The sequence below is a fragment of the Zootoca vivipara genome, chromosome 13, assembly GCF_965207765.1.
Source record: "Zootoca vivipara chromosome 13, rZooViv2.hap1.1, whole genome shotgun sequence".
Taxonomy (NCBI): Eukaryota; Metazoa; Chordata; class Lepidosauria; order Squamata; family Lacertidae; genus Zootoca; species Zootoca vivipara.
This window is the reverse complement of record NC_142596.1, coordinates 45,710,488-45,734,181: the sequence shown is the minus strand read 5'-3', so window position 1 is coordinate 45,734,181 and position 23,694 is coordinate 45,710,488. Positions and strand designations below refer to the sequence as shown.

The window sequence follows — 23,694 nt, the reverse complement described above, 5'->3', positions numbered from 1 at the left end:
CAATGGTCAGGAAGCGTCTCCACCCCCATCGTTCTGCCCGGACACTGAAGTCCAGCACCGAGGGCCTTCTGGCGGTTCCCTCACTGCGAGAAGCCAAGTTACAGGGAACCAGGCAGAGGGCCTTCTCGGTAGTGGCACCCGCCCTGTGGAACACCCTCCCACCAGATGTGAAAGAGAAAAACAACTACCAGACTTTTAAAAGGTATCTGAAGGCAGCCCTGTTTAGGGAAGCTTTTAAAGTTTAATAGATTATTATATTTTAATATTCTGTTGGAAGCCGCCCAGAGTGGCTGGGGATGAAGAATAAATAATAAATTATCATCATCATCATCATCATCAGGGATGATGGGAGATGTAGCCTACAACAGTCACACCCACGCCAAAGCGGAGGATTTCTCCCACAACAAAGAATCCTGGGAACTGTAGTTTGCTGAGGGTGCCCCTGGGAACCGTAGTTCTGTGAGGAGCAAAGTATAGTCCACAACACTATTCTATGAAATGCACAGAGAAACACTCATGGAGCTATCGGGGCAGTCGTACACGATCACCCCTTCAATACTATTTATTTATATTTATTGATAAAGATCTTTATATGCTTCTATATATCACAGCAGTTTACAGTAATCATAAAATTGTACAATAAACATCATAAAGAAGGTTTAAAGCAGGCATTAACTAGCCATTGTGAAAGGATGTGTTCTTAATTGCCTGCACTGGCCTGGCAGAATAAAAAAGCTCTCAGCAGGCGTTTAAAAGTTGGCAGGGAAGGGCGACTTCTGCACCTGCAAAAGTTTTGGAGCAATCACACTGCTTCATTTCCAACCACTCCAACTCCTGCAACTTCTTGCCGAAGTCCCATAACTTTTTATTGCGCAAATATTCTGGTTTATTCATGTTCCACTTTTGTTACGCTATAGCTCGTCCAGACAGTAATAATCTACTAGCATATTTGGAAGCGTTGCATAACAAACATAAAGCAGAATAAATCCACCATTATTATTGGGCCCATCCACACTCCCGTTTATCCCATGATTTCTTAGCCAGGGGTCCAAACTCTTCTTTCTTTTGGTCCTGCCCCTTTCCCTGGGAAAACCCACGGTTTGCTGCTGAATTGGAACAAATAGGGGTTTTCTGTATATTGGCATGTGTTCCAATTCAGCCATAAACCATGGGAAAGCAGTGGGATGAGAAATGATGAGAAATCACAGGACAAACAGCAGTATGGACAGGGCCCTTGCATCAAGGACATCTTGCATAATATTCCTGCAATAAAGCTGGTGGGTGATGGTGTCCTTAAGTCATGTAAACAGAGGTCTAGGAGACTTCACTAGGGACCACCAACTGGTTTGACCACTTCTACCGGCACTGTGTTTCTCAAACACAGGTCCCTAGCTGCTGCTGGACTACAGTTCATACCACAGCTCCTGCTAGCTAGGGGAGGAGGAATGGGGGGCGGGGGGCGGCGTGCCCCGAATGTCACCACTGAGGCGGCTGACAAAATGCCAGGCGGCACTCACCACGGGGCCTGCAGTGCACCTGAGCCACCCATCTCTCCTGGGAGTGACGCAGTGGCTTGGGCACCCACAGGATCTGCGCTGCCCCAAATGGTCCGCCTACTGCCTCCCCCTCAGCTGTAGGGCAGCTGAGTGGGAGGAGGCAGGCAGACTCCTCAGAGGCCCCGCAGAGCGTCCTGCCCATAGCTGCCAAGTCTCCCGTTTTCCCCGGGAAATCCCCGTTTTTCCAGCTGTTCCTAGCTGAATTTTTTTTGTTTTTTCCCGGTTTATTCTGGCGTGGCAGCCATTTTGGAACCGGGCGGAGCATGCTCAGAAGCGACTTTTGATGCTGCTTTGCCCAGTTCCAAAATGGCTGTAGTGCGACCGCCATTTTGGAACTGGGCAAACAGCATCAAAAGTCACTTCTGAGCATGCTCTGCCCAGTTCCAAAATGGCGGCAGCGCTACTTCCGGTCTGCTATTTCCGCCCGGTCCCTTATTTCTCTGACAGCAACTTGGCAGGTATGGTCCTGCCCCAGGTCACCCCACCCTGCAGGCAGCTGGCCACCCCAGGCGCCCAATTGGCTTGCTCCGCTGCTGCTAGCTAGGGATGATAGAAGTTGTCGTTCCACAAAAGGTGGAGGGGACCCAAGTTAGAGAAACGCTGATTACAGAATTCCATCTTGTAGAAATAGAAGCAAAAGGGAGTTCAAAGACGGCATCCAAACCAACTCCCCGAATCCTGTAACACTAATAATCCTCGATGCGATTTGCATCACCAGCAAATAGATCTGGAATGTGGTAGCCCTTCAGCCGGCAATATCTGGAGGGCGGGAGATGGGGGGGGGGCTCACTCACTTGTACTGGGGTACGTCCCGGCACAACTCCATATTTGGTCGCCATGTTCGGGCTTCAAGGCGTGTCTGGGCCACCTTGAGTGGGCTCTCCTTAGCCATTATGGCTCTTTCCAGCAACATTATTGTATTTTCTGTCTGAAAGATTTCTTGCAGTGTCTGAAAGGAGAAGGAGGAGAAGAAAATGATAGGGTTGTTTCGCTCCCCCCTCCCCCACAGTGCTTTCTACCTCCTTGACTGATGCGACATTCGCCACCGTCCTCTGGTGTCAGGCTTCAGGGAATCCAGCCAAGAAGCAGATAAACGAGAAGAGTTCTTACCAAGTTTTTTATTCAATAGTCACAGAGAGAGACGTAGAAATGTCAACTTAGACAATGGTGTTGCTCCAAGTAAAGTCCCGCCCCCTCCGTCTTCTCCTATTCTACATCACCCCTGCGCCAGCTGATCTGTGCTTTCTGCCTTTGAGCTTTCTGTTCTCCTACTCTCAATGCCCACTGGGTCCGGGGGGGGGCATCAGGAATGCTGTCTAAAGACACTGAGTCTGTCAGCTGCCTCTCCCCTGGTGCTTATTCCTCCTCCTGCCCCTCTCCCAATATTTCCCAACTTCTCCCTTCTGCAGTCTCTGAGCTTTGACCTTCTGCAAACCACTGTTGTAAATCTATGTCACCACCATTCCTCAGTCCAGTCCAGTCCCTGACACCTGGGGCCATTCGAATGGGAAGTATTTCTTTCTTAGGGCTTCTTTGGAAAGAAATGTGCCTGGGGGGGATGGGGGCAGGAGAATACAGTGGTACCTTGGTTTTCAGACAGCTTAATTGTCGAACAAATTGGCGCTCGAACACCGCAAACCTGAAAGTAAGTGTTCCGGTTTGTGAGCATTTTTCGGAAGCCGATCGGAAGCCACGCCTTGGTTTTTGAATGGTTTTGGGAGTCAAGCAGACTCCCGGCATGGATTAAGTTCGAGAACCAAGGTACTACTGAACATCGGAATGGGAAATCTGCGTGGATGGCAACCACCACGGCAGCATGAATCAAGCCCTCCAGCTTTTAGTTAAGTTTTATGGTTTTAGCTCCATTGTTTAAGATGCTTTTAAATGTTCCACGGCCCACCTTATTTTACTTTACATTGCAAAATTCGGGGAAATACAAGTTTCAAAAGGGGGCTGCGTTTTGGTTCAAACTCAGACGAGTTCGGCAGATTTGAGATTAGATGTGAACCGCGTCAAATCTCTCCCCCGTCCCTAATTCAGAATCGCAGATATGTCCGCCTTTTTGGCCCTCTTGCAAAGGACCGGTTTGTTCCCATGGGGCTTCTGCAGGAGACCTTCCTGCCAGATGGTGCCCCCAGAGGAAGAGGATAACTGATAACGGAGCCAGGAATCTCCTCCCTTGGCAGCCTCCGAAACAAAATATTGTTCGAACCTTTATGTGAACTCCCAAAGCAAACACCGCCTCGTCTTTTAACCCACAACTCGGAGTTTAATAGTATGTTTGGTTTTAAGGCCATCCTGCCTTCCTGGCTGCTGTCTCCTGTCTTCTTCCTTTTCCCCCCGCTTTGAAAGTATAAATAAGAATCGGGGAGAAGCTGGGAGAGGGACAGGGACTTGCTCTGTAGAGGAACTACCCTTAACACCTGGCAGAAACTTGCTACAAGTGGCCTTGGATTGCACACTGTGATTTACACATTGGTCCAGATTAAACTTGCATCACTTGAAAGGACTTGAACGGATTGGTGGGGGAAGTCACCAGATTCTATTGCACCAAACTACATTGTTTTGTGGCTATATTCCGAGAATTAGGAAGCAAATCTCTCTCTCTCTCTCTCTCTCTCTCTCTCACACACACACACACACACACACACAAGCACACACTCCAGAGGCTGGGTGGAGATCAGTTCATATATATATAGCTGCCAACCGTACACCCATCTTTTGCCGAGAATAAGTACGAGTCTGCCCTCTGGCATTCTTCACCATTTCTGCAAATCCCCACCACCACACCTCCATCGTAGGCAGGGACAAAGTGCAACTTGCAGTCAATTTTTATGGTAATGCCCCTCGTTTTAAAATATTCTGCAATGGGTGAGTGCAGCACATTTCATTGAGGTGTACACCCAGGATATTTTGTTTTTGGTTTGTATTATTTCAACGAAGGAAGAAGGGAGGTCGAAAAACGACAAGGCGAGCAAGAAAGAGGTAAAAAAAGGGGGTGGGGTGGGGGGAAGCAAACAAAACGACCAGAACAAGAGGGGTCAAGAAGCCGAAACAGGAGATTTTAACTTCAGAGAAAAAGACCCGTGCCAAGATTTCAAGAGGCAGGGCAGATCTGGAGAGGGCTGAGGGTGCAATGCCTCCTCCTCTTTGCTTGTGCATCTCAAAAGCAACTTCTCACCCCCCAATCATATCTGCCAAGTCTCCTGTTTTCCCCGGGAAACCCCCGTTTTTCCAGCTGTCCCCAGCCGAAAAAACGGATTTTTTTGTTTTTTCCCCGGTTTATTCTGGCGCGGTGGCCATTTTGGAACTGGGCGGAGCATGCTCAGAAGCGACTTTTGATGCTGCTCTGCCCAGTTCCAAAATGGCTGCAGTGCGACTTCTGGTGCGGCAGCCATTTTGGAACTGGGCACAGCAACGTCAAAAGTCACTTCTGAGCATGCTCCGCCCAGTTCCAAAATGGCAGCCGCACTACTTCCGGTATGCTAATTTCGGTCCGGTCCCTTATTTTTCAGAGAGGAACATGGCAGGTATGCCCCCAATATCTCTCTCTACAAAAGGTGGCCAAGGGAGCTCAGATGCAGACAGAGCCACGAGGCAGAGACAGGTGCAGGCATAAGAAAAAGGCTGGAGTGGATCTGCAGCTTCTGCCTGCGGATAAGGCAGACTCCTCCTTCCTTACTGCCTGCCGCTGCTGGAGCTCCCAATCACCCCCATCCCACCGCTGTTTCCAGAAGCTTTCTTCTCTCTCTCTCTCTCCCTCTCTCGTTCTGTTGTTCCCCACCCCCTGTACACAAGCGTTCACCTTATACAAAATTCCACACGGAGCAAGAGCTGTAGCGTCATGCATACACAAAAGGGGTGCGTCCTCAGTGTGACTAAGGAACCACCTAGCAAATTTGGCATTCAAATTGGGTGGCTAAAATGTGTCAAGTGGTATTCGAGATGAGGGAGGTTAAAGAATGCTGCTGGCCTGGGCTCTCCCACTCCCAACAATCCATGGCTTCGTTGTTTCAACTGTGCTATTTTTTGTTGATTGTTTTTAAGAGAACAATGACTGTAGCAACTATAAAAATTGAAAACAAAACACATAAATATATCCACCAGTGTTACAGAGTCCATGCATCTTGCTTGGTGATTCTATATATTGTCTCATTAAATGGGCTTGTTATGCATAAAATATAATCTTCGTATTCGCGGCATACAGATTGCAGAGGCAATTTGCACCAAGGAGCCTCTTCCAGAAATGGCACCTGTGGCGCTTTGACTCGGTATTCATGCTTTCTCACTTCCAGTTGATCTAGCTATTAATTCCATCGAGGTGTATTTAATTTTTTGCACCAACTTTGCAGGAAGGTTATACGGCATCCACAGTTCCTGCGACATTTGTCGTGATTTGTTTTAACCTTCTCCCTCCTGCGCACAAAAACGTTTTTTAAAACAGGAAGGGTTTTTTTTTAATGGGGGGAGATGCTCATTGAATATAGGTAATAAGAGTCAATATTGGGTGACACAAGATTATCAAAGATCTGGAAACCAAGCCTGATGACTTTACACTTGAGAGTGCTGGGTATGTTTAGCCTGGAAAAGAGAAGACTGAGAGGTGGCATGATAACTATTTTCAAATATATGAAGAGCTATCACATGGAAGGTGGAGCAAGGATATTTTCTGTTGGCCAGGGCAGTAGGAACTGAACCAATGGACCCGAATCAAAAGAAAGAAGATTCTGACTAATCATTAGGAAGAACTTTCTGATAGTAAGAGCCATTTGACAGTGGAACGGACTCTCTTAAAAGGTGCTGGACTCTTCCTCCTTGGAGGTTTTTAAGCAGAGGTTGGATGGCCATCTGCTAGGGATGCTTTAGCTGTGATTCCTGCATTGCAGCAGGGGGTGGAAATAGATGGCTTGTGGGGTCCCTTCTATGAATCTATAATTCTGTGTCTTTGCCTTAGAGAAACAGCGTCAAAATCATGGCCAATACTGAACAAGTTTTACTTGAAACCAGCAATTCACTGTCGTGCTGTCGCAATTCACTGAGCCTGGAGAGCTCAGTTGGTTAGAAACATGGTGCCGATAACGTCAAGGATGCAAGTTCGATCCCCGTAAGGATCAGCTGCATATTCCTCCATTACAGGGGGTTGCACTAGATGACACCCCCAGGGTCCCATTCCAATTCTATGTGCCTCCTCTCCCACACTGGGAGCAAAGATGGAGCAGAGGATATGATAGCCACACCTCCTTTTCATGTCAAGCCCGTGCTACCCAACCTTAGTGTTGCTTGCCACATTTCCCGTGCTCATGCCTTTTATGACTGCCCATTGTTGAGTCTTGTCCGGGTTCTGTGGCATGGTGACATCACAGTGCAGCTTGGGTGGTCTACACATCCCTGAGCTGACGAATCCACAAGGCCAGCTCACTCAACTGAAAGGACGGCACCCACCCTGCCAAACATAGCAGCCTTCAAAAGTTATCATCTAGGACAGCTGCCCCCCACTGCAACATGGTAGGAGAATCCTTGGTCATGGCCCTCAAGGCCTCTTTTGGCTGCCCTCTCCAGCCTTCATGCTGCCTTCCCAAAGCCCGGTAAGTGAGTCCTAGAGTTTCCCTCCTCCTTCCCAAAACCTAGCTAGAGTTTGCCCAGCTAGGGAAAAGATGTGGGAGAGCTCTCTTCTTCTTCTTCTTCTTCTTCTTCTTCTTCTTCTTCTTCTTCTTCTTCTTCTTCTTCTTCTTCTTCTTCTTCTTCTTCTTCTTCTTCTTCTTCTTCTTCTTCTTCTTCTTCTTCTTCTTCTGTGATCCCTCGTAGCTGAGTAAGATTGTCTTCCATAAACACGGTTTTAACAGTGAGTCCGTAAGTGACTGTGGAGGCCAATTCTGGATCCACACATCCTTCCACAGTGGGGACATAGTTTTCTGGGCAGGAGTTGATCACGGTGTGGATTTGCCAAGCGTGCCTTCCTCTTAGCACCTTTCTCCCTTGCGTCCTGAGTTTGAGCGTCTTCAAAGCCCATGACACCTTTGGTAAAGGCTTTTCTCCAATTGGAGCGCTCACAGGCTAGTGTTTCCCAGTTGTCCATGCTTATACTACATTTTTTACAGCTAGTGAAAGGAGGTGTGTTTATACAGCTAGGGAAAAGAGGTGGGAGAGCTCTAGGGCCACCAAAACAAAGGATCATAGCAGCTGGGCAGTTTCGTGTTGGGAAATATTGGTGGTATTCACTGGTTTGGTTTCCATTCTGGACCCACGCAATTTCCACTCCTGCCTCCATTTCCACCTGAAGTCTCTTCCATCCCCAGCACACAGCAGAGAAGTCTCTGCTTAACCCGCCCAGCCTCTTGAAGACCAATGCCCTCCTACCTTGGCCAGCTGTGCCTGCAGCTGGTTCTTGGAGTCCGCTATTTCCGAAATGCGGGCGTCAAAGGCTAAATTCGTGTTTGTCCACTGCCTCCACATATCGTCGGAAGTGGTTTCCAGGGTGTGGTCTGCTTCGTTGCAGAGGGTGGCTGTGTTAGCACGTGCGTTTTGTGAATACCGGATGTTGTCATCGCTAAACTTGGCCCACGTTTCGGGGACCGTCACTCTGCAAGGTATAAGAATCAGGTTACTGCTTAATAAACTGGCACGACGTCCAGTGTTCCAGGGTGCTGTGGGACACTACTCAAAATAAATTACGTGCTTTTTTTAAAAAAAGAAATTTATATATCCATGACATCATACAATTTGTAATTATACAAAAGGATTTTGTATAAAAATTTCTGCATGTTCAAAGGCCGAATTCACAAACACACTAAGTGTATCCACTTGGAAGCAAAAATGTTGTGGCCTTCCCCCCTCTGAAGCTTTGTACAATAGGTACAACTGCTCATATTTGGAAATCCAGGAAGTTTACTTTCTGTTTATTAGGATTGCTTTCGCACTTGGATTTTAAGAGGTGCGGGCTTGGTGCCTGCCATATAACCAGCATGCTCAATAACCCACTCTAGTAATGGCTATTATAAGCAGAGTGCCCCAGACTTACGTTCCATCTATTTTTTCCACTCCGTGGTAGAAATTGATGCTGTCGGAAGTGTTCCTCAGGTTATAGCACTTCTCATCGATGAAATGGGCAGAGTTCTTGTCTCCAAGGTCCCTCTCGAGAGCATGTTGGGCATCTCTGTTAACACTATGTAGGAGGATGAGGATTTCTGTTATAGCAGCATATTTACAATTTTAAAGCATTTTGCAAGAAAGAAGAAGTCTTGGAAATTCCATTTCCACATTCAAAAACCGTGGAAACAAGCTGTCATAGCTGCCAAGTTTTCCCTTTTCTCGCGAGGAAGCCTATTCAGCATCAGGGAAAATCCCTTAAAAAAAGGGATAACTTGGCAGCTATGCAAGCTGTGGATTTCAGCTGAAAATATGGGCGGAATGTGCCTTTTACCAGGCAGAATCTGAAAAGGTAAGGAAGATTCATCAATATTATTGCCAGTAAATGCCTTACCAGTTGGATTTCTGCCTGCTGCTGAAGTTATAGAAACCCCATGGGGGGTGAGGTTAAAGAAAAACCCAGTAGTACCAACAATTATGCTTCCGTTTTTTAGCAGCAAGGAAACTTTTGCCGTTCCTCCCTTTGAGGGTTGGGTGTGACTTCCTGGGTAGTGTTGTGAATTCTGGGTCCATTCCAGATGGTCGGGCAACCCAGGAAGGTTAAAGGGCTTTTGCTGTTGAGAACTGATGGCTGTCCATTGGAGAACTATACACTAAAGGAGGATTTCTCGAGGCAAAGGCTGCTGAGCTCTAACTGTGGCTGAGACATCGCAAATGCCCAACTCACCGACCACCTTTAAAGGCCATGTGTATTTTGTGTGTGTGTGTGTGTGTGTGTGTGTGTGTGTGTGTTTAAAAACTTACTTAATTTGTTGTTCAATCCTTTCTGCAAGCTTCCTCATTCTTTCTTGGCATGCTCTGATCAGATCAACCTCCTGTAATGGAAAATAGACACCTGCTGTCATTGATCCTGCAAAAATGCAGGCTGAAAGAGCATCCTTTATCGGACATTCTCAACATCCACCAAGCCTCCCTGCCCTTCCCATTGTTGCTGTTGTTTGGTTGGGATGTTGTTGCTTTCTTGGGGAGAGGGATTGCCTGGTTCTTTAAGTTTGTGTTTTGTTTCCTTCCCAGGCTGGAGATGTCTTGCCTGTGCTTTGAAGGGGGTATGTTGAGCACCTGTGTTTCGTGGTACCCATGACAGTTTTGTACATTTCCAAATTTGTCCCCAGACCCCAGAAATCAGGGGACTGGTGAGCAATGGGAACGTGAACAGATTTCTGATTGCATTCTGCTTCTCGTACTACAAAAGTTGCTTCCCACACATGTCTTCCTCAGTAGGGATCTTAGCACGAATGAGTGATTTGTTGAAAGCTAGTCAAAAAATTCCTGAACCAGGCAGTTTGATTCTACAGTTTGAATTGAGACACACAGGATTCCTCCCCCACTACAGCTGTGCATCAAGGCAGCAAAAGAGGTTTAAAGACATGTGCCACCTTGAACATCTTGGTAGGATAGAAACGCAATAAAAATAAATGCCCATTGAGGGAGGATAGCACATCTCAAATGTGATAAAACGAGTCCAAGTTCTCCATCCATAAATCATTTGTCCTTAAATTAAGTTTTTTAAATATGTTTTGATTTTTGCTTTAATGGACTAACTCCGGTTAAGAACTTAATTTGTTCTGGAGGTCCATTCTTAACCTGAAACCGTTCTTAACCTGAGGTACCACTTTAGCTAATGAGGACTCCCGCTGCCACTGCACCGCAACCGTGCGATTTCTGTTCTCATCCTGAAGCAAAGTTCTTAACCCGGGGTACTATTTCTGGGTTAGCAGAGTCTGTAACCTGAAGCGTCTGTAACCCGAGGTACCACTGTAAATTTTATGTCAGTTTTGGTTTGGGCCAGTTTTCCTAAACCTGTTTCTGGCGTGAAAATAGCATAATGCTGAAAAGAATCTAATCCAGCTAAACTTTAGACTTCCGAGTAACAATGCACAACCCCCCCCCCCAAAAAAAAGGAATTTAAATGCACTTTGGCGATAGGGAAAAAGCTTTAAAACCTGGCCTTGGCTTTTCCCAGGGTATACCTGTGATGTACATCTCTTGAGCTTTTAAAAAATAAAAATAATTAAGGAACACAACTATCTCCTTCTATGTACTATAGTCTGGCTTTAGGTTCAAATTGTGCTTGGCTTATTCCTATGATTTTTTACCATATTAATTTTGGACCTTAGGTCTTCTCTGCCACCAGATCGCGGTTCCCAGGTCTTAAGATGCAAGACACTAGCATTTCTTCTGTTTGGTGACAAGTGTAAACACAGCACGACCATATGCCGACAAAACAAAAAGCCCTAAGTCACAAGCCATAATTGTTTTGGGCTTACTCCTAAATCCCCCGATCCACTCGCCCAGGCTTCATGAATCCACTTGCGGGTTGTTGACCCAGAGGCTGGACAATGCTGCTCTGAAGTTTCAGGTCAAACTTGGACTTCCCTGAGCAAGATATAGAGCCAAGGGAGAAACCAAGAAATGGGTTTTATCAAGAAAACGGAACACGTGTCTCGAGTGCTATTTCTGGCTGCCTTCTGCAAACTCATTCCCCAAAGCCGGCAAGGCTTGCTGTACCTGGATGAGATTCTTTTCCACGTCATCATGGACCAAGTCGATCCCCATCCGTTTCTCCCGATTGTATAAGCATTCCAAAGCCACCTGAAAGCACACAAGAAAACCAGGGGTTCAGATAACTCCTTCAGAGGGGTAAAGACTCGTGGGGAGTCTTTGGGAAAACATTGCAAGGTGTTTTTCTTTTCCCGCATTCAATCTCCTAATAGAGGAAGAAAACTGTTCCAAATTTTATCTGTGAATGGTTAACCTGTAACTAAACCATGTGGATGAATGGATGTTGATTTGTTGCTAGGACCCAAAGCGCTGGATGATCAAAATGGCAATTAGGAGACCCATTAGCGGCTAAATTACTGGACTTTCCCCCCCTCTGGGTCAGCCTAAGGACACACAAGGAATTTTACTTTTTTTGTTGTTGTTAATTTTGACACACAAAAAACTATTTGACCCACCCTTCCCCAAACTGAGGTGTAGAACAGCGCTGAGGCTGCAAGCCTAACCCTACTTATCTGGGAGTAAACCCCATCAACGAGACTTATTACTCTTTTTAAAAAAATAAAATTATTTTGCAATAATGTAGAAACAAACAAAAACAATAGAAAAAAGAAAAAGAAGGAAAAATAACATACATACATAAAGAAAAAACCCACAATAAATACAGAAATACATATATACATCTTATTTTTTACAATTTGTCAACCTAAACTGGTGCTCTGCCGAGCCTGTGACTTCCTTCTGTTGTAAAATTTAAGCTGGTTCCTATGAACCCAGAGGAATGGATCTTGACCCAGGGAGAGCTCAAGGATCCAGGCAAGCAGACGAATTTAAGCGTCTCCTGCCCACCAAATAACAGAGACCAAACCAGGACTTACGAAGCAAGGCACTTTTATTTTTGCTGTTGCAACAGGGTCCTTCCTCTCACACAGGAGAACAAGGAAGGAACCCCAAACAAAGATGTCTTGCCCTTAAAAAGAAATTTGAAATTGGTTTCAGCCCACCCCCCAGAAGCATCATCCATATGTCACAGAAGGGGTGTAGCCCAAGACCCCCCTCCCTAGATTCATCATAGGTACATCATGAAAGGGGAGGTCTGGTGGCAGTAATCTGAGCAGTCTGGACCCTGCCCCCTGCCCCCCAAAACCTAATCAACAAAATTGAGAGATATTTACATTTCCCTGTTTCCCAGCCAAGTTAATCACACCCTTTTGTCTGGCAGTCAGGTATCAGGATGCCAGGGATTATCACTTTAATTCCTGAGACAATGAGAAGGTTCCCCCCACCCCACTTCTTCCTTGCAGAGGAACACCTGGTCAGAGAGAGAGTCAAAATGGTGTCAGAAAGGCCTGTCTTCCTGTGCTGCTTCAGACATGTGCCTGTACATTCATGTACATGTTTTATGAACAATTATTATATATATATAGATATGACCTCAAAATTCTTATAACAATTCCCCATTTGGGGCTATAATTTTTCTTAAAAATTGTTGCCCCACAAAAGAATAACCAGATGTGTTGTTTTAGTACTTTGGGAGAAGCATTTCTCAAAAATGGTCTATGTATTACACTTAACAGGATGGTCCACCAATATTGACTGGAAAGTGCAGTTTGCTTGTTTACCCTTTTGTGTGTTCTCAGGTGTCAAAAGCTAGCTCTCCTCTGGTTGCACACCTCCAACGTGGCACAACAGCAACAATCCCTGGTGAATCCCCTTAGGGCTTTCATATTGACCATGTCGCCTGGCACTCACCATAGCTGCCACAGGTTTGGACATGTCATGAGAGAGATGCCTTTGCCTTGGGCTTTCTATGGGCCTTTATTATAGGCTCTGGCCTTGCACTGTAGGGAGTTGCCCAGTTGCTCTTAAAGGAAGAAAGCTACTTGCACCTTGGATACACTTGCCCAATTAGAACTGAAGCCAAATTAAAATTTATACAGCCCCATAAAACATGTCCAAATTAGTCAAATTTAACTCTAAAAGGGATCATTCCTGTTAAATCAAGACATAAATACCTTCATTTATCTGGTGTTTCATGGATCTTGGAGCTTATTCTTGGTAAAATGAGTAAAAACAAATTTAAAAAATGTGTAGAGAAGGTTGGCACACTGCAGAGTGCCAGGTGGGACAAGAAAATGTGGTCATAAGTTGATCTAATCTAAATACTGAACTATGCAATATCCTGATCCTTTAAAAGGCATACAATGCATGGCAATAATACAAAAAAAAAACATTGGGACACTATACATTTTTTTTTAAAAAAAAAACCCAACAATTAAACACAAAATTGGTTCACCTCCCCCTCCTTGTGGAAATAACATACTGTCAGACATAGTTCAATGTTTCTGTCGAATATCACGCAACATAAGACCTAATAATTATATATCAGTTGTATGTCTTGAGGCCATCATGATCTTGAGACAATTCCGGCTGCTTTTAAATCCTAGGGCACAGAGTCTTGAGGTCAAGGAGAGAGAATGTCCTTGCAATTCACTTTCCCCCTTTGTCCCAAAGTCATTTGACACATTTCAGTGTTCCTATATAACACATAATGCACAAAACCTTCAAATTATTAATTATACGCCACTTGTATATCTTGAGGCAATCAGGTGAACTTGAGATAATTCTTGCTGCTTTTGCATGTATCTCCAACAAGGGGGTTTTCTTGTCTGCCTTCGAGTCACTGGGAGGAAGTTAACAGTACTTCTATAACAGCACTTCTAAACCTTGCTGAAACGTTATAGCTTTCTAGGTCCTCCTTCTTAGGTTGTGATCAAAGAGAAAAAATGTCAATTTGGTTTCCTGTAAAACATCCTTTTGAAAATAGGCCTGCAGGGGGTTGGGGTCTGAAGATATAATTAGTTAAAAAATAATAATAATAAATAGTATAATAATGATAAAGTCAAGAAAGGGGAGAATATTCTAGAAATTTCTTCTTGGGAAGCTGCAAAGAATATAAGATCATAGTTAAGCATTTTATTCATCTAAATATTATTATTATCATTCATATTTAATTACTGCTGTTATTGTCTGCTCAGTCAGTTTAATTTACTTCACCTAGTTTGGCTGTGGAGGAAACAAAGGACAAAAATTTTGTTAATTAGGACACAATCGATAAGTTATTAACATTTTCCTTATGTGGTTCTGAATTCTCTTTGAGGTTCACGTATCTTGTTTGAAAGGGATTATTATTATTATTATTTACAGGAAAGAATGACTTAGATGCTACATTTGTATGTACAGAAAGAAAAAGTAGAAATACCAAAAAAAAAAAGATACAAAAATAAAACAAAATAAAATTTAGATTACCACTCACACAACAATTTTTACCTGGTTATTGTTAGAATAATTTCATAGACATAATGGAAAAACTGATATAATAAATGGAAGCAGATTATTTATAAGCTAAAGAGAAGCGCCAAAGAGAAATGAAATTACTGTTTGTATCTCCTCACTCCTCACTTTTTTTTTTTTTTGCTGTGGAAGAAAAGAATTGGCAAAACACTCAATCATTGCTACATTAGAAAAGGGAGGGTTATATTAACATAGGGTAATGCTTCGGGGTGAAATGCAAATGGGAGATAAGTATCCATCCTGAGTACCTGCTAGGAAAGAAATGGAGCCTTTTGTTTGCATAGTCTGTCAACTGGTAGACAGCAATTTTCTATGAATTTCCAAGTGTGGAGGGGCTTGTTTAGGTGGCGTCCCCCCCCCCCCATTGGGAGATAATTTTGCATTAAGGTTCTGAAAGAATTTCTCCACACCCTGAATCTCAGTATTCTGCTGGAAAGGGAAAATTATTTCATGTGAAAATCAGTCAGGAAATGTTCCTAAAATGTACAGAGTTTTGCATGTTGAACTGGAATTGGCAGCTTCTAAACAGTTGATGGTTCTCAATGGTTCTTTATCTATTTATTTTTACATAAGGAAATTTAAATTTAAGTTTCATGTGCAAAGCATAACCTTGAACCTCTTAATTAATTTATAAACTACTCAAGAGACAGACTTATAGTAGTACTCTGCTATTTATACCTGTGGAAAGAATCTGGCATGTTAAGATTTTTGGAACTTGGCAACCACTTAACCTTGATGGACCAGTAACACACATGAGGTTGTTTTCCCTCAGTGGTTCAAAGCTTTACATTAAGAAATTTGAATAATATTTCATGAGCAGATTATAACCTTTTCGCCCCTTAGTTAAAACCTCATTTTTCTCCTCTATTTTCCTCTTCAAGCTGACATAGCCTCTGTGCATGTACAGAGTTCATGATTCGGCAGTCTATTGTACCATTTTTTAAAGTGCTGCACCTCTTGACAAAATTACCATCTGAATAAAGGAAGGGAAGGGGAAAGAGTAGATTTTAAAATAGGGTTAGATTTTACACAGAAACTCACTTTTCAGTGCTTACAAACACATTTTCTCTCCCTCCTTTTTGCAAGTTTGGAAAGGGTTGGAAGGGATCTTGAGTAATCTAGTCCACCCCTTCTGAAATATGGGGATCTCAACACTATCACTGCCCTTAGGATACACATACATTTGAGTACAGACGCCTGACTGGGAAGGAAACACAGGCTATGCCCTATCACGGAAGCACATGTGTGTACTAAGGGAAAAATAAGGAAGGGGAAGATTAAAAGTACCAACGTTATATAGAAGCCTTTAGCAAACCTTAAGATTGGATAAACAGTTTAAGAGGGAATTTACTTCCTTACTAAAACCATTCTGTCCATTTGAATCAAGGTTAAAGTGACTCAGATAGACATTTGCTGGCTATGGATCCTCTACTTTTAATAACATTTCCCTAGAAGGAACACCATATTCCATAGTCACATGGTGAAACATTACATACAGAGCACATGGCTCCCTTGTGACACAGACCTTAAATATTGTGAGTTCACAAACAAACATTTTCAAGGTTACAATCTCCCTTTTCCCTTCCCGCTCCCCCTTTCTGTACAGAAAGGGGTAGGTATGCACATACACCCCACTTTTACTCTCTAGAGAAAGATTGGGAAATGTTCAAGACTTTCATATGTGCTTAAACTTTAACCCTTAATAGAGAAAGTGATAAAAACTTATATAATCACTCCACAAAAACAACAATTACACTCTTGTTCCAACTCTGAAAACCAATAATCTTTCCTTGCCAGAAAGCAGAGCTGGGCTGAATTTCAACCCATCACCACATCAGACACATTGCCTTTCACATAGCTCTAAAATGGGGGTTAGAAGGGACCCTGAGGTCATTTAGTCTAACCCTCTAAGATACAGGATTCACAAGATTTGAATGAAAATACCAACTTTATATAGAACCCTTTAGCAGATGAGTTTTTTTCCTTAAGAGGTGATATCAGGAGCCCAACACAATTGAAGTTAAAACTAGACTCAGATAGACAATTCCTGGCTAAGGAAGCTCTACTTTTGACAAACAATTCACCTTTATAGGAATAGCTGTTCAATTTTCCTTTAGTCAATATTCCTCTAGTCACTTGGAGGAAGACTCCCTTTTAGAGCCTCTCTCAATAACAAACATTTGCACACCTCATGAAGTGAACATTTTCAAGTTTCAAAATATTTTCAAAGCATTGAGCAAGCATTTTCAAACTTACTACTCTTATTTTCCTTCATCCTGCCCCCTCTTTTTACTTTTGGAGAGGAAAAAATGGCCTTCTACAGCCTCTTTAAAACAAACCTTTACACACTACCTCCACTCTTTTAAATATTTGCCATTGTTTTTGGGTTGATCAAGCCCTTACATAAGATTATTTAAGCAAGCTTGCCTTATTATTATATTATTTTAAACTATGCATGCTTTAAAAAAGGCAGTCTGTGGGTGTCATGGCCAAATTTTACACAAACCCCTAATTTCCTAAACCTGGATTATATCTCTCATTTACTTTAAGGGGAACAATGAACTATAGCAGACACAAGGATCAGACGCACATACACTTCACAGACAACACAGACAACATGTAACATGCAAACATATATAATTTTATACCATAACATACTTTGTAGGATTCCTCACAAAACTTTTCTCATTCAGAGTTCACCAGGGTTAATTTTAAAGCGGAGATTCACTGTATGTTAAAGGAACCTCCTGGTAGCCATTTCCCCTCATCTGGGTGGTCCATAGTAAAGCGGACCCAGTGTTTTTTTCTTACAAAGTTTTTGCAATTGGTTCCCTTCAAGCTTGTCCGCCCCGGGGATTTCGTGCCAATTTAAGAGAACGAATTGGAGTGGACTTTCATCCTCAAAGTCCTTACCGGAGCCAAGCCTCAGTTGTGCTTTGCCTCGGTTGGGAGTCTGGGAAAGGAATTCCTTAGAGTGGGTTGCACCCATTTTACTTAAGCCTTTTTATACTGCAGTTCGGGTCCCCGACCCTGTTCCTGGACACTCTTAACTTCCCGAGTCTATGACTCACCCCCACGTCCTAGTGGTGTTCCTGCCTGCCGTTCGCGTGCACTAACTACTAGGCGGCCTGGTGCAGCTAAAACCCTATTGGAACCCTCCCACTGGTCATCAATTGCCTGAGGGTTCCACAGCAACTTCCTGCCTCTTACAATCTAATAGAAAGACTACCTGCCCTGGACGCTTGCCCACGCAATGCCGGGTGGTTAGCCTTGGAAGGAAGGTTTTTTGAAAAGAACGGGTGACCTTGCGATCTAGAACAACCCCGTCACTTCCCGGTGGGGATCGGGGGTGTCTAGGGGCGGCTTCACCCGAAGATTAAGAGCAGAGGAATAGGAAACAGAGCTGGGATAGCCAGATTCCCAGATTGGTAGAAAAGCGACAGTTTGCTCAGACTTCTGCTCAGTTTGGCAGAAGGGAGCTGGGACAGTCTTTCTGAGCTCTGCGTTTAACGTAAAGACTGTTGCCCTGGACCTCAGTTCTACCTTGTAACTGTGCCTGGCAGCCTTGCTGCAACTAAGGTCCAAAGAGGAGAGTAGAAAAGGATAGTCCAAGTGGAGAAATAGATTTTTAGTTGCTGTGGTTCTTAGCTCACCCAAGGTGTCCCCTTTTAATACTCACGACCGATCCTTTCAGTCGAATCCCGTTGTCTCCAGCTTCCAACTGGTTCCTGAAAAAAAACAGCCTTGTCCCTTTAAACGTTGCTTCGTCCTGGGGGTCCCGCTTGGACTCTCAATTACTACCAAGTGCCTGGGGTCCTGAGGTTGGTTTACCCCCCTGCAAAAGAGGCAAGGGCGCGCTGGGCTCCCCTTCCTCAGTGAACCCGGAGCTCAAGGCAAAACTGGGTCCCTTCGTGGTCGCCAAATTGTTGTAAAATTTAAGCTGGTTCCTATGAACCCAGAGGAATGGATCTTGACCCAGGGAGAGCTCAAGGATCCAGGCAAGCAGACGAATTTAAGCGTCTCCTGCCCACCAAATAACAGAGACCAAACCAGGACTTACGAAGCAAGGCACTTTTATTTTTGCTGTTGCAACAGGGTCCTTCCTCTCACACAGGAGAACAAGGAAGGAACCCCAAACAAAGATGTCTTGCCCTTAAAAAGAAATTTGAAATTGGTTTCAGCCCACCCCCCAGAAGCATCATCCATATGTCACAGAAGGGGTGTAGCCCAAGACCCCCCTCCCTAGATTCATCATAGGTACATCATGAAAGGGGAGGTCTGGTGGCAGTAATCTGAGCAGTCTGGACCCTGCCCCCTGCCCCCCAAAACCTAATCAACAAAATTGAGAGATATTTACATTTCCCTGTTTCCCAGCCAAGTTAATCACACCCTTTTGTCTGGCAGTCAGGTATCAGGATGCCAGGGATTATCACTTTAATTCCTGAGACAATGAGAAGGTTCCCCCCACCCCACTTCTTCCTTGCAGAGGAACACCTGGTCAGAGAGAGAGTCAAAATGGTGTCAGAAAGGCCTGTCTTCCTGTGCTGCTTCAGACATGTGCCTGTACATTCATGTACATGTTTTATGAACAATTATTATATATATATAGATATGACCTCAAAATTCTTATAACACTTCCTTCTCTACATTGGTTTTTTCCTGTACTGTATCCTCTTTATTTCGCTTTCCTACATTTACCTCTGTCCCTTTTGCCTTATACTCTCCCTATGATTATTATGGTCAGAGATTTTTATATTGATGATTGCCGGCATTATGTCAAACCTGTCAGTATTTTCAAATCTTTGCAATACTTTTTTTACATATTCAATAAATTTACTCCCAATCCGTCCAAAACCTTTGAGACTTATTACTCAGCAGACAGATATGGTTGGTATGGCACTGCTAGTTATGTATCCAATGACTTTTACACTTCCTAGATGCCCCAATGCTGCTGTCATCTCAAAAAAGAAGAAGAATCAAAATATGTATTTTTCAGGGAGATACCTTTTAATATATATATTTATTTAAATACTTGTCTACATGCATCCCCCCCCCTGAAAATTCACAATTAATGTTTATTTTCCTCTTCCATATCTGGCCTTAATATTAAGTGGTGACGCTTAGGGAAGAATTGTACATCTTCAGGTTTGTCCAACAGACATTCCAGGCACTTCAGCAATGAGCCAGCAATCAGGTCCCCACATTTCCACATCAGTTTGCAATTCATTTGTTTTAAAAGGTCTTCGTGAGAATTCGTCTGTGTTGTGGTATGAATTTCTCCTAATCGCCACATTTATTTATTTTTGTACGCAATTTTGCCTAATGCACAGATTTTTGCAAACCAATTCCCCCAATACAAATGTTTGTATGCTGTTTTTGCCAAGCAGTACCCTAGCCCGATACAGGGGACCCAGGTGGCACTGTGGGTTAAACCACTGAGCCTAGGGCTTGCTGATCAGAAGGTCAGCGGTTCGAATCCCCGCGACGGGGTGAGCTCCCGTTGCTCAGTCCCAGCTCCTGCCAACCTAGCAGTTCGAAAGCAGGTCAAAATGCAAGTAGATAAATAGGAACCGCTACAGCGGGAAGGTAAACGGCGTTTCCATGTGCTGCTCTGGTTTGCCAGAAGCGGCTTTGTCCCCTGTCAGGCTTGAAGGGGACTTGCAACCTGTCTTGGCTGCTCTACCCAAAAGAAAACTTAGCCGCATCTGTTTGAAAAGAGAGGCTAGTACACCACCTTGTGGCCAGTTTTAGACTCAAAGCAAGACCGGACTAGGAAGAGTCAGGGCAAGGGTGCTACCAGCCCTAACCGCTGCACGTCACTGTCCAACAAAGCCTGCCTTTTACTCTCTGAATTTTGGGACCTGTGTGTTGTGTGTTCTTTTCTACAGCTTTAGGGAAGCTTGCACGCTTTTTTGTTCCGAAACCAAAAGTTCTCAACAGTCGGGTTAAGGAAGCGATCCTCGAGCGCACAGACAAAGCATCTTGCAAGGCCACATGGGGCTGTCTTTGAAGATAGTTTAGAAACAGTTCTTCAGTTGTCTTTGCTCAGGGCTTCCAGCAACAGGGCTGGTTAAGTGATTCTCGTCCGTTTTCTTCCGTGTGCCCCTAATATTATTTGTCGTTCTCGCTGCAACAACCTGAGGGTGCAATCCAAACCTACACACATCCACAGTGGTACTTTATGAAGCGGCAGAGCAGAGAGGGGACAGTAGGATTGCTTTGGGAGCCTGGAGCTGGCGCAGCAAATCGGTGTCCGACAGTGTCGCTCAGTGGCAGGGAGATTGGGATCCAAGATCCCACAGATCTCAGGCTGGTCCAGCCCCACACCCACCTCTGGATATACACCCCATCTGGAGGCTTTCTGCCAGCTACCACTGGTGGGCACCCCATCCTCAGCATTCCTGCCCACCGGCACATATTGCAGACGAAGGGGAAAGTGACATCTCTCTCCATGAATGGCAGAAAGCCAGCTTAGTTGAAGGAACACTCAATTCAAATCTCCCCCTTGCCCTGTGCAAAGTGGGTCTGGGGTGCCGTGTTAAAGGTAAAGGTACCCCTGATCATTAATGGTCCAGTCGCGGACGACTCTTGGGTTGCGGTGCTCATCTCGCTCTATAGGCCAAGGGAGCCGGCGTTTGTTCTCAGACAGCTTCCGGGTCATGTGGCCAGCATGACTAAGCAGCTTCTGGCAAACCAGATCAGCACACGGAAACGCTGTTTACCTTCCTGCCAGAGCAGTACCTATTTATCTACTTGCACTTTGATGTGCTTTCGAACTGCTAGGTGGGCAGAAGCTGGGACCGAGCAACGGGAGCTCACCCCGTTGCAGGGATTCGAACCGCCGACCTTCTGATCGGCAAGCCCTAGGCTCTGTGGTTTAGACCACAGTGCCACCCGCGTCCCTGGGGTGCTGTGTTACGTGACTACAAATGGCTTTATCTCAGTGGACCTGTTCTGGATGGCGTTTTTAAACAAGATTTGACTGCAGTTGCTTGTGACCATCTAGATCAGGCATGACCAACTCTATAGAGGCTGCGATCTACTTCAAGTATAATAAAACTGGCAGTGCCTATTGTCATTGCCCATAGTTCTTGAGCTTTTTTTAGGGAAAGGCACCAGAGTTGTTGAGCTTTTGGGGGGGGGCACTCCCTCCTTTCCCCACTCTGCCGCCAGCGCAGCAAATACAACCGTTCTAAGCAGCGCCGGCGGAGGGGCGCACAGCAATCCCTAAGGAGAAACCGGGTGATCACTTTTATTACTCCTGCAATCGACCAGGAGCACCATGGCGGTCTACAGGTTGGACATTGCTGATCTAGATCATTGCTTTTAGATTATTATTGTTTTTAGTGGTGTGGTGGTTTCTTACTCATGCTTGATTTGTTGGTTATCTCGTTTCTGCTGATTGCCTTGATTGCGGTTTTATGGAAAGGTAAGGTATCAGAATGTTGGAAACGAGCAGTGCTATTTTTCTAGACAAAGAGGTGACAGAATTCACCATGAACAACCTCCCTCCTTTCTTACAATGGCCATGGCACCCATCTGAGAGGTGCCGGAACTGAGTTGAAATAAAGCCCTGGAAACAAGCAACAAATTACAGTACTTCCAAAGGCTTTGCAGCATGACTGCCGTTTTGAAGATCCAGGAGTCGTGCTGTTTTGATATTAGAAACAGGGAATGGTTCCACTGAGGGAGGGAGGGCGAACCACCACTTTGGCCACAGAGGTTGCCCAGGAGAAAGCCAAATGGCTTCTCAGCACAGTTACATACCAAACCAAGAGTGTTAAGGAAGTTAAGAACACCCCTGTTGTTCAGCCCAGACCCTGAGGTCCAGCTCCGAGGGCCTTCTGGCCGTTCCCTCACTTGCGAGAAGTGAGGTTACAGGGAACCAGGAAGAGGGCCTTCTCGGTGGTGGCACCCGCCTTGTGGAATGCCCTCCTGTCAGATGTCAAAGAGAAGAACCAACGATACAACCTTCTGTAGGCATCTGAAGGCAGCCCTGTATAGGGAAGATTTTAATGTTTCATATTTCGCTGTGTTTTCATATATGCTGGAAGCTGCCCAGTGGGGCAATCCAACCAGATAGGCGGCGTGCAAATATTATTATTATTATTATTATTATTATTATTATTATTATACCTGCAGTGGCCCCTGGGCTTCATCCGCAGCACATTCCAGGCGCCTCTTGGCTGTGTCCAACAAGCGGGTGTCGGACAGCAGCCGTTCGAGTTCATAGGTCAGCTCGGACCTCCAGAAATCGATGTCCGCTAGCCTCTGCCCGATATTCTTCCCGGAGTCTTCCTGCTGCTGCCGTGTCAGCTGGTCTTTGTCCTGTACCAGCCTCCCGGTGTCGGCGTTCAGTCTCCCGGCCCAGTGCCGGTAAGCCTCCGAGCCTTTGATCTGGAGCTGGTTGGCTTTGTACCAGTCGTGGGGGCTGTAGCGAGCGAACAAGGAGGACCGCACTGACGGCAGGATGGTGGGAGGCCGCAGTGGGGCGCAGAGGCGCCCCGCTCCCTCATCATTGGGCCGGAAGGCGGACACTTTGTAGAACAAGCTGGGGCGCCATGAGTTCAGGTAGCGGTAGCCTGGCAGGTAATAAGACTGGTAGCTGTCCTGGCTGATGGTGGTTGGGGCCACCTCTGGAAGCAGGCAGCTTTTCCGAGGTCCGCAGTAGCTGGCAGTCTGCGTAGTGCCAAGGAATTCCATCTAACTCCCTGAACCAGCCAACTCAACCTTGCTTGGAGGCCAGGAGCATGAGACAAGCCAGAGGCTGCTACCCCTTGCACTGTGACTCAGTGGCGGTGTCACAGAAGATTAGTGAGGGCATCGTGGCTCCAGCAAAGGGGTCCTGCAAGGCTCACTCAGCCTGCCTGTTTTGTTTTCTAAAAACATATGTATCTTTTTTTAAAAAAAAACAAACCAAACCAGAAATGGCAACTCAAAACACGAGGCAATAAGGTCTGGTGTGGCATAATCATTACAAGTGCGTCTAGTGTACAAGAAAGTCACTCCTGGATCAAATCTTTCCGGGGGGGGGGGAGGTTTAAAACCTGGCAGGCACTGTGCTGAGGCGAGTTGCACAGATGAGGATGGTGGGAGCCTCCCCCCTGCTCCCGATCCGGATCCTGAATCTTCCCAGGAT

The 23,694-nt window shown here is 45.1% G+C and overlaps 1 protein-coding gene across 3 annotated transcripts in view; it reads right to left on the bottom strand.

Annotated features, from left to right (window-relative positions):
- Positions 1-23,286, bottom strand: part of TEKT5 (tektin 5) — a 30,825-nt gene extending 7,539 nt beyond the window's left edge. For 2 of the 3 annotated variants that reach the window (XM_088657425.1, XM_035131489.3), the window contains exons 1-6: positions 22,692-23,286; positions 11,211-11,294; positions 9,447-9,517; positions 8,575-8,718; positions 7,914-8,136; positions 2,351-2,505 (exon numbers count right to left, since the gene is read on the bottom strand). In XM_088657425.1, the coding sequence (XP_088513551.1) occupies positions 2,351-2,505; positions 7,914-8,136; positions 8,575-8,718; positions 9,447-9,517; positions 11,211-11,294; positions 22,692-23,258 (1,244 nt within the window). In that variant the 5' untranslated portion in view covers positions 23,259-23,286. The remainder of the gene's footprint in view (positions 1-2,350; positions 2,506-7,913; positions 8,137-8,574; positions 8,719-9,446; positions 9,518-11,210; positions 11,295-22,691) is intronic. The other variant, XM_035131488.3, reaches the window with a different exon arrangement.
- Positions 23,287-23,694: the final 408 nt, after the last annotated feature.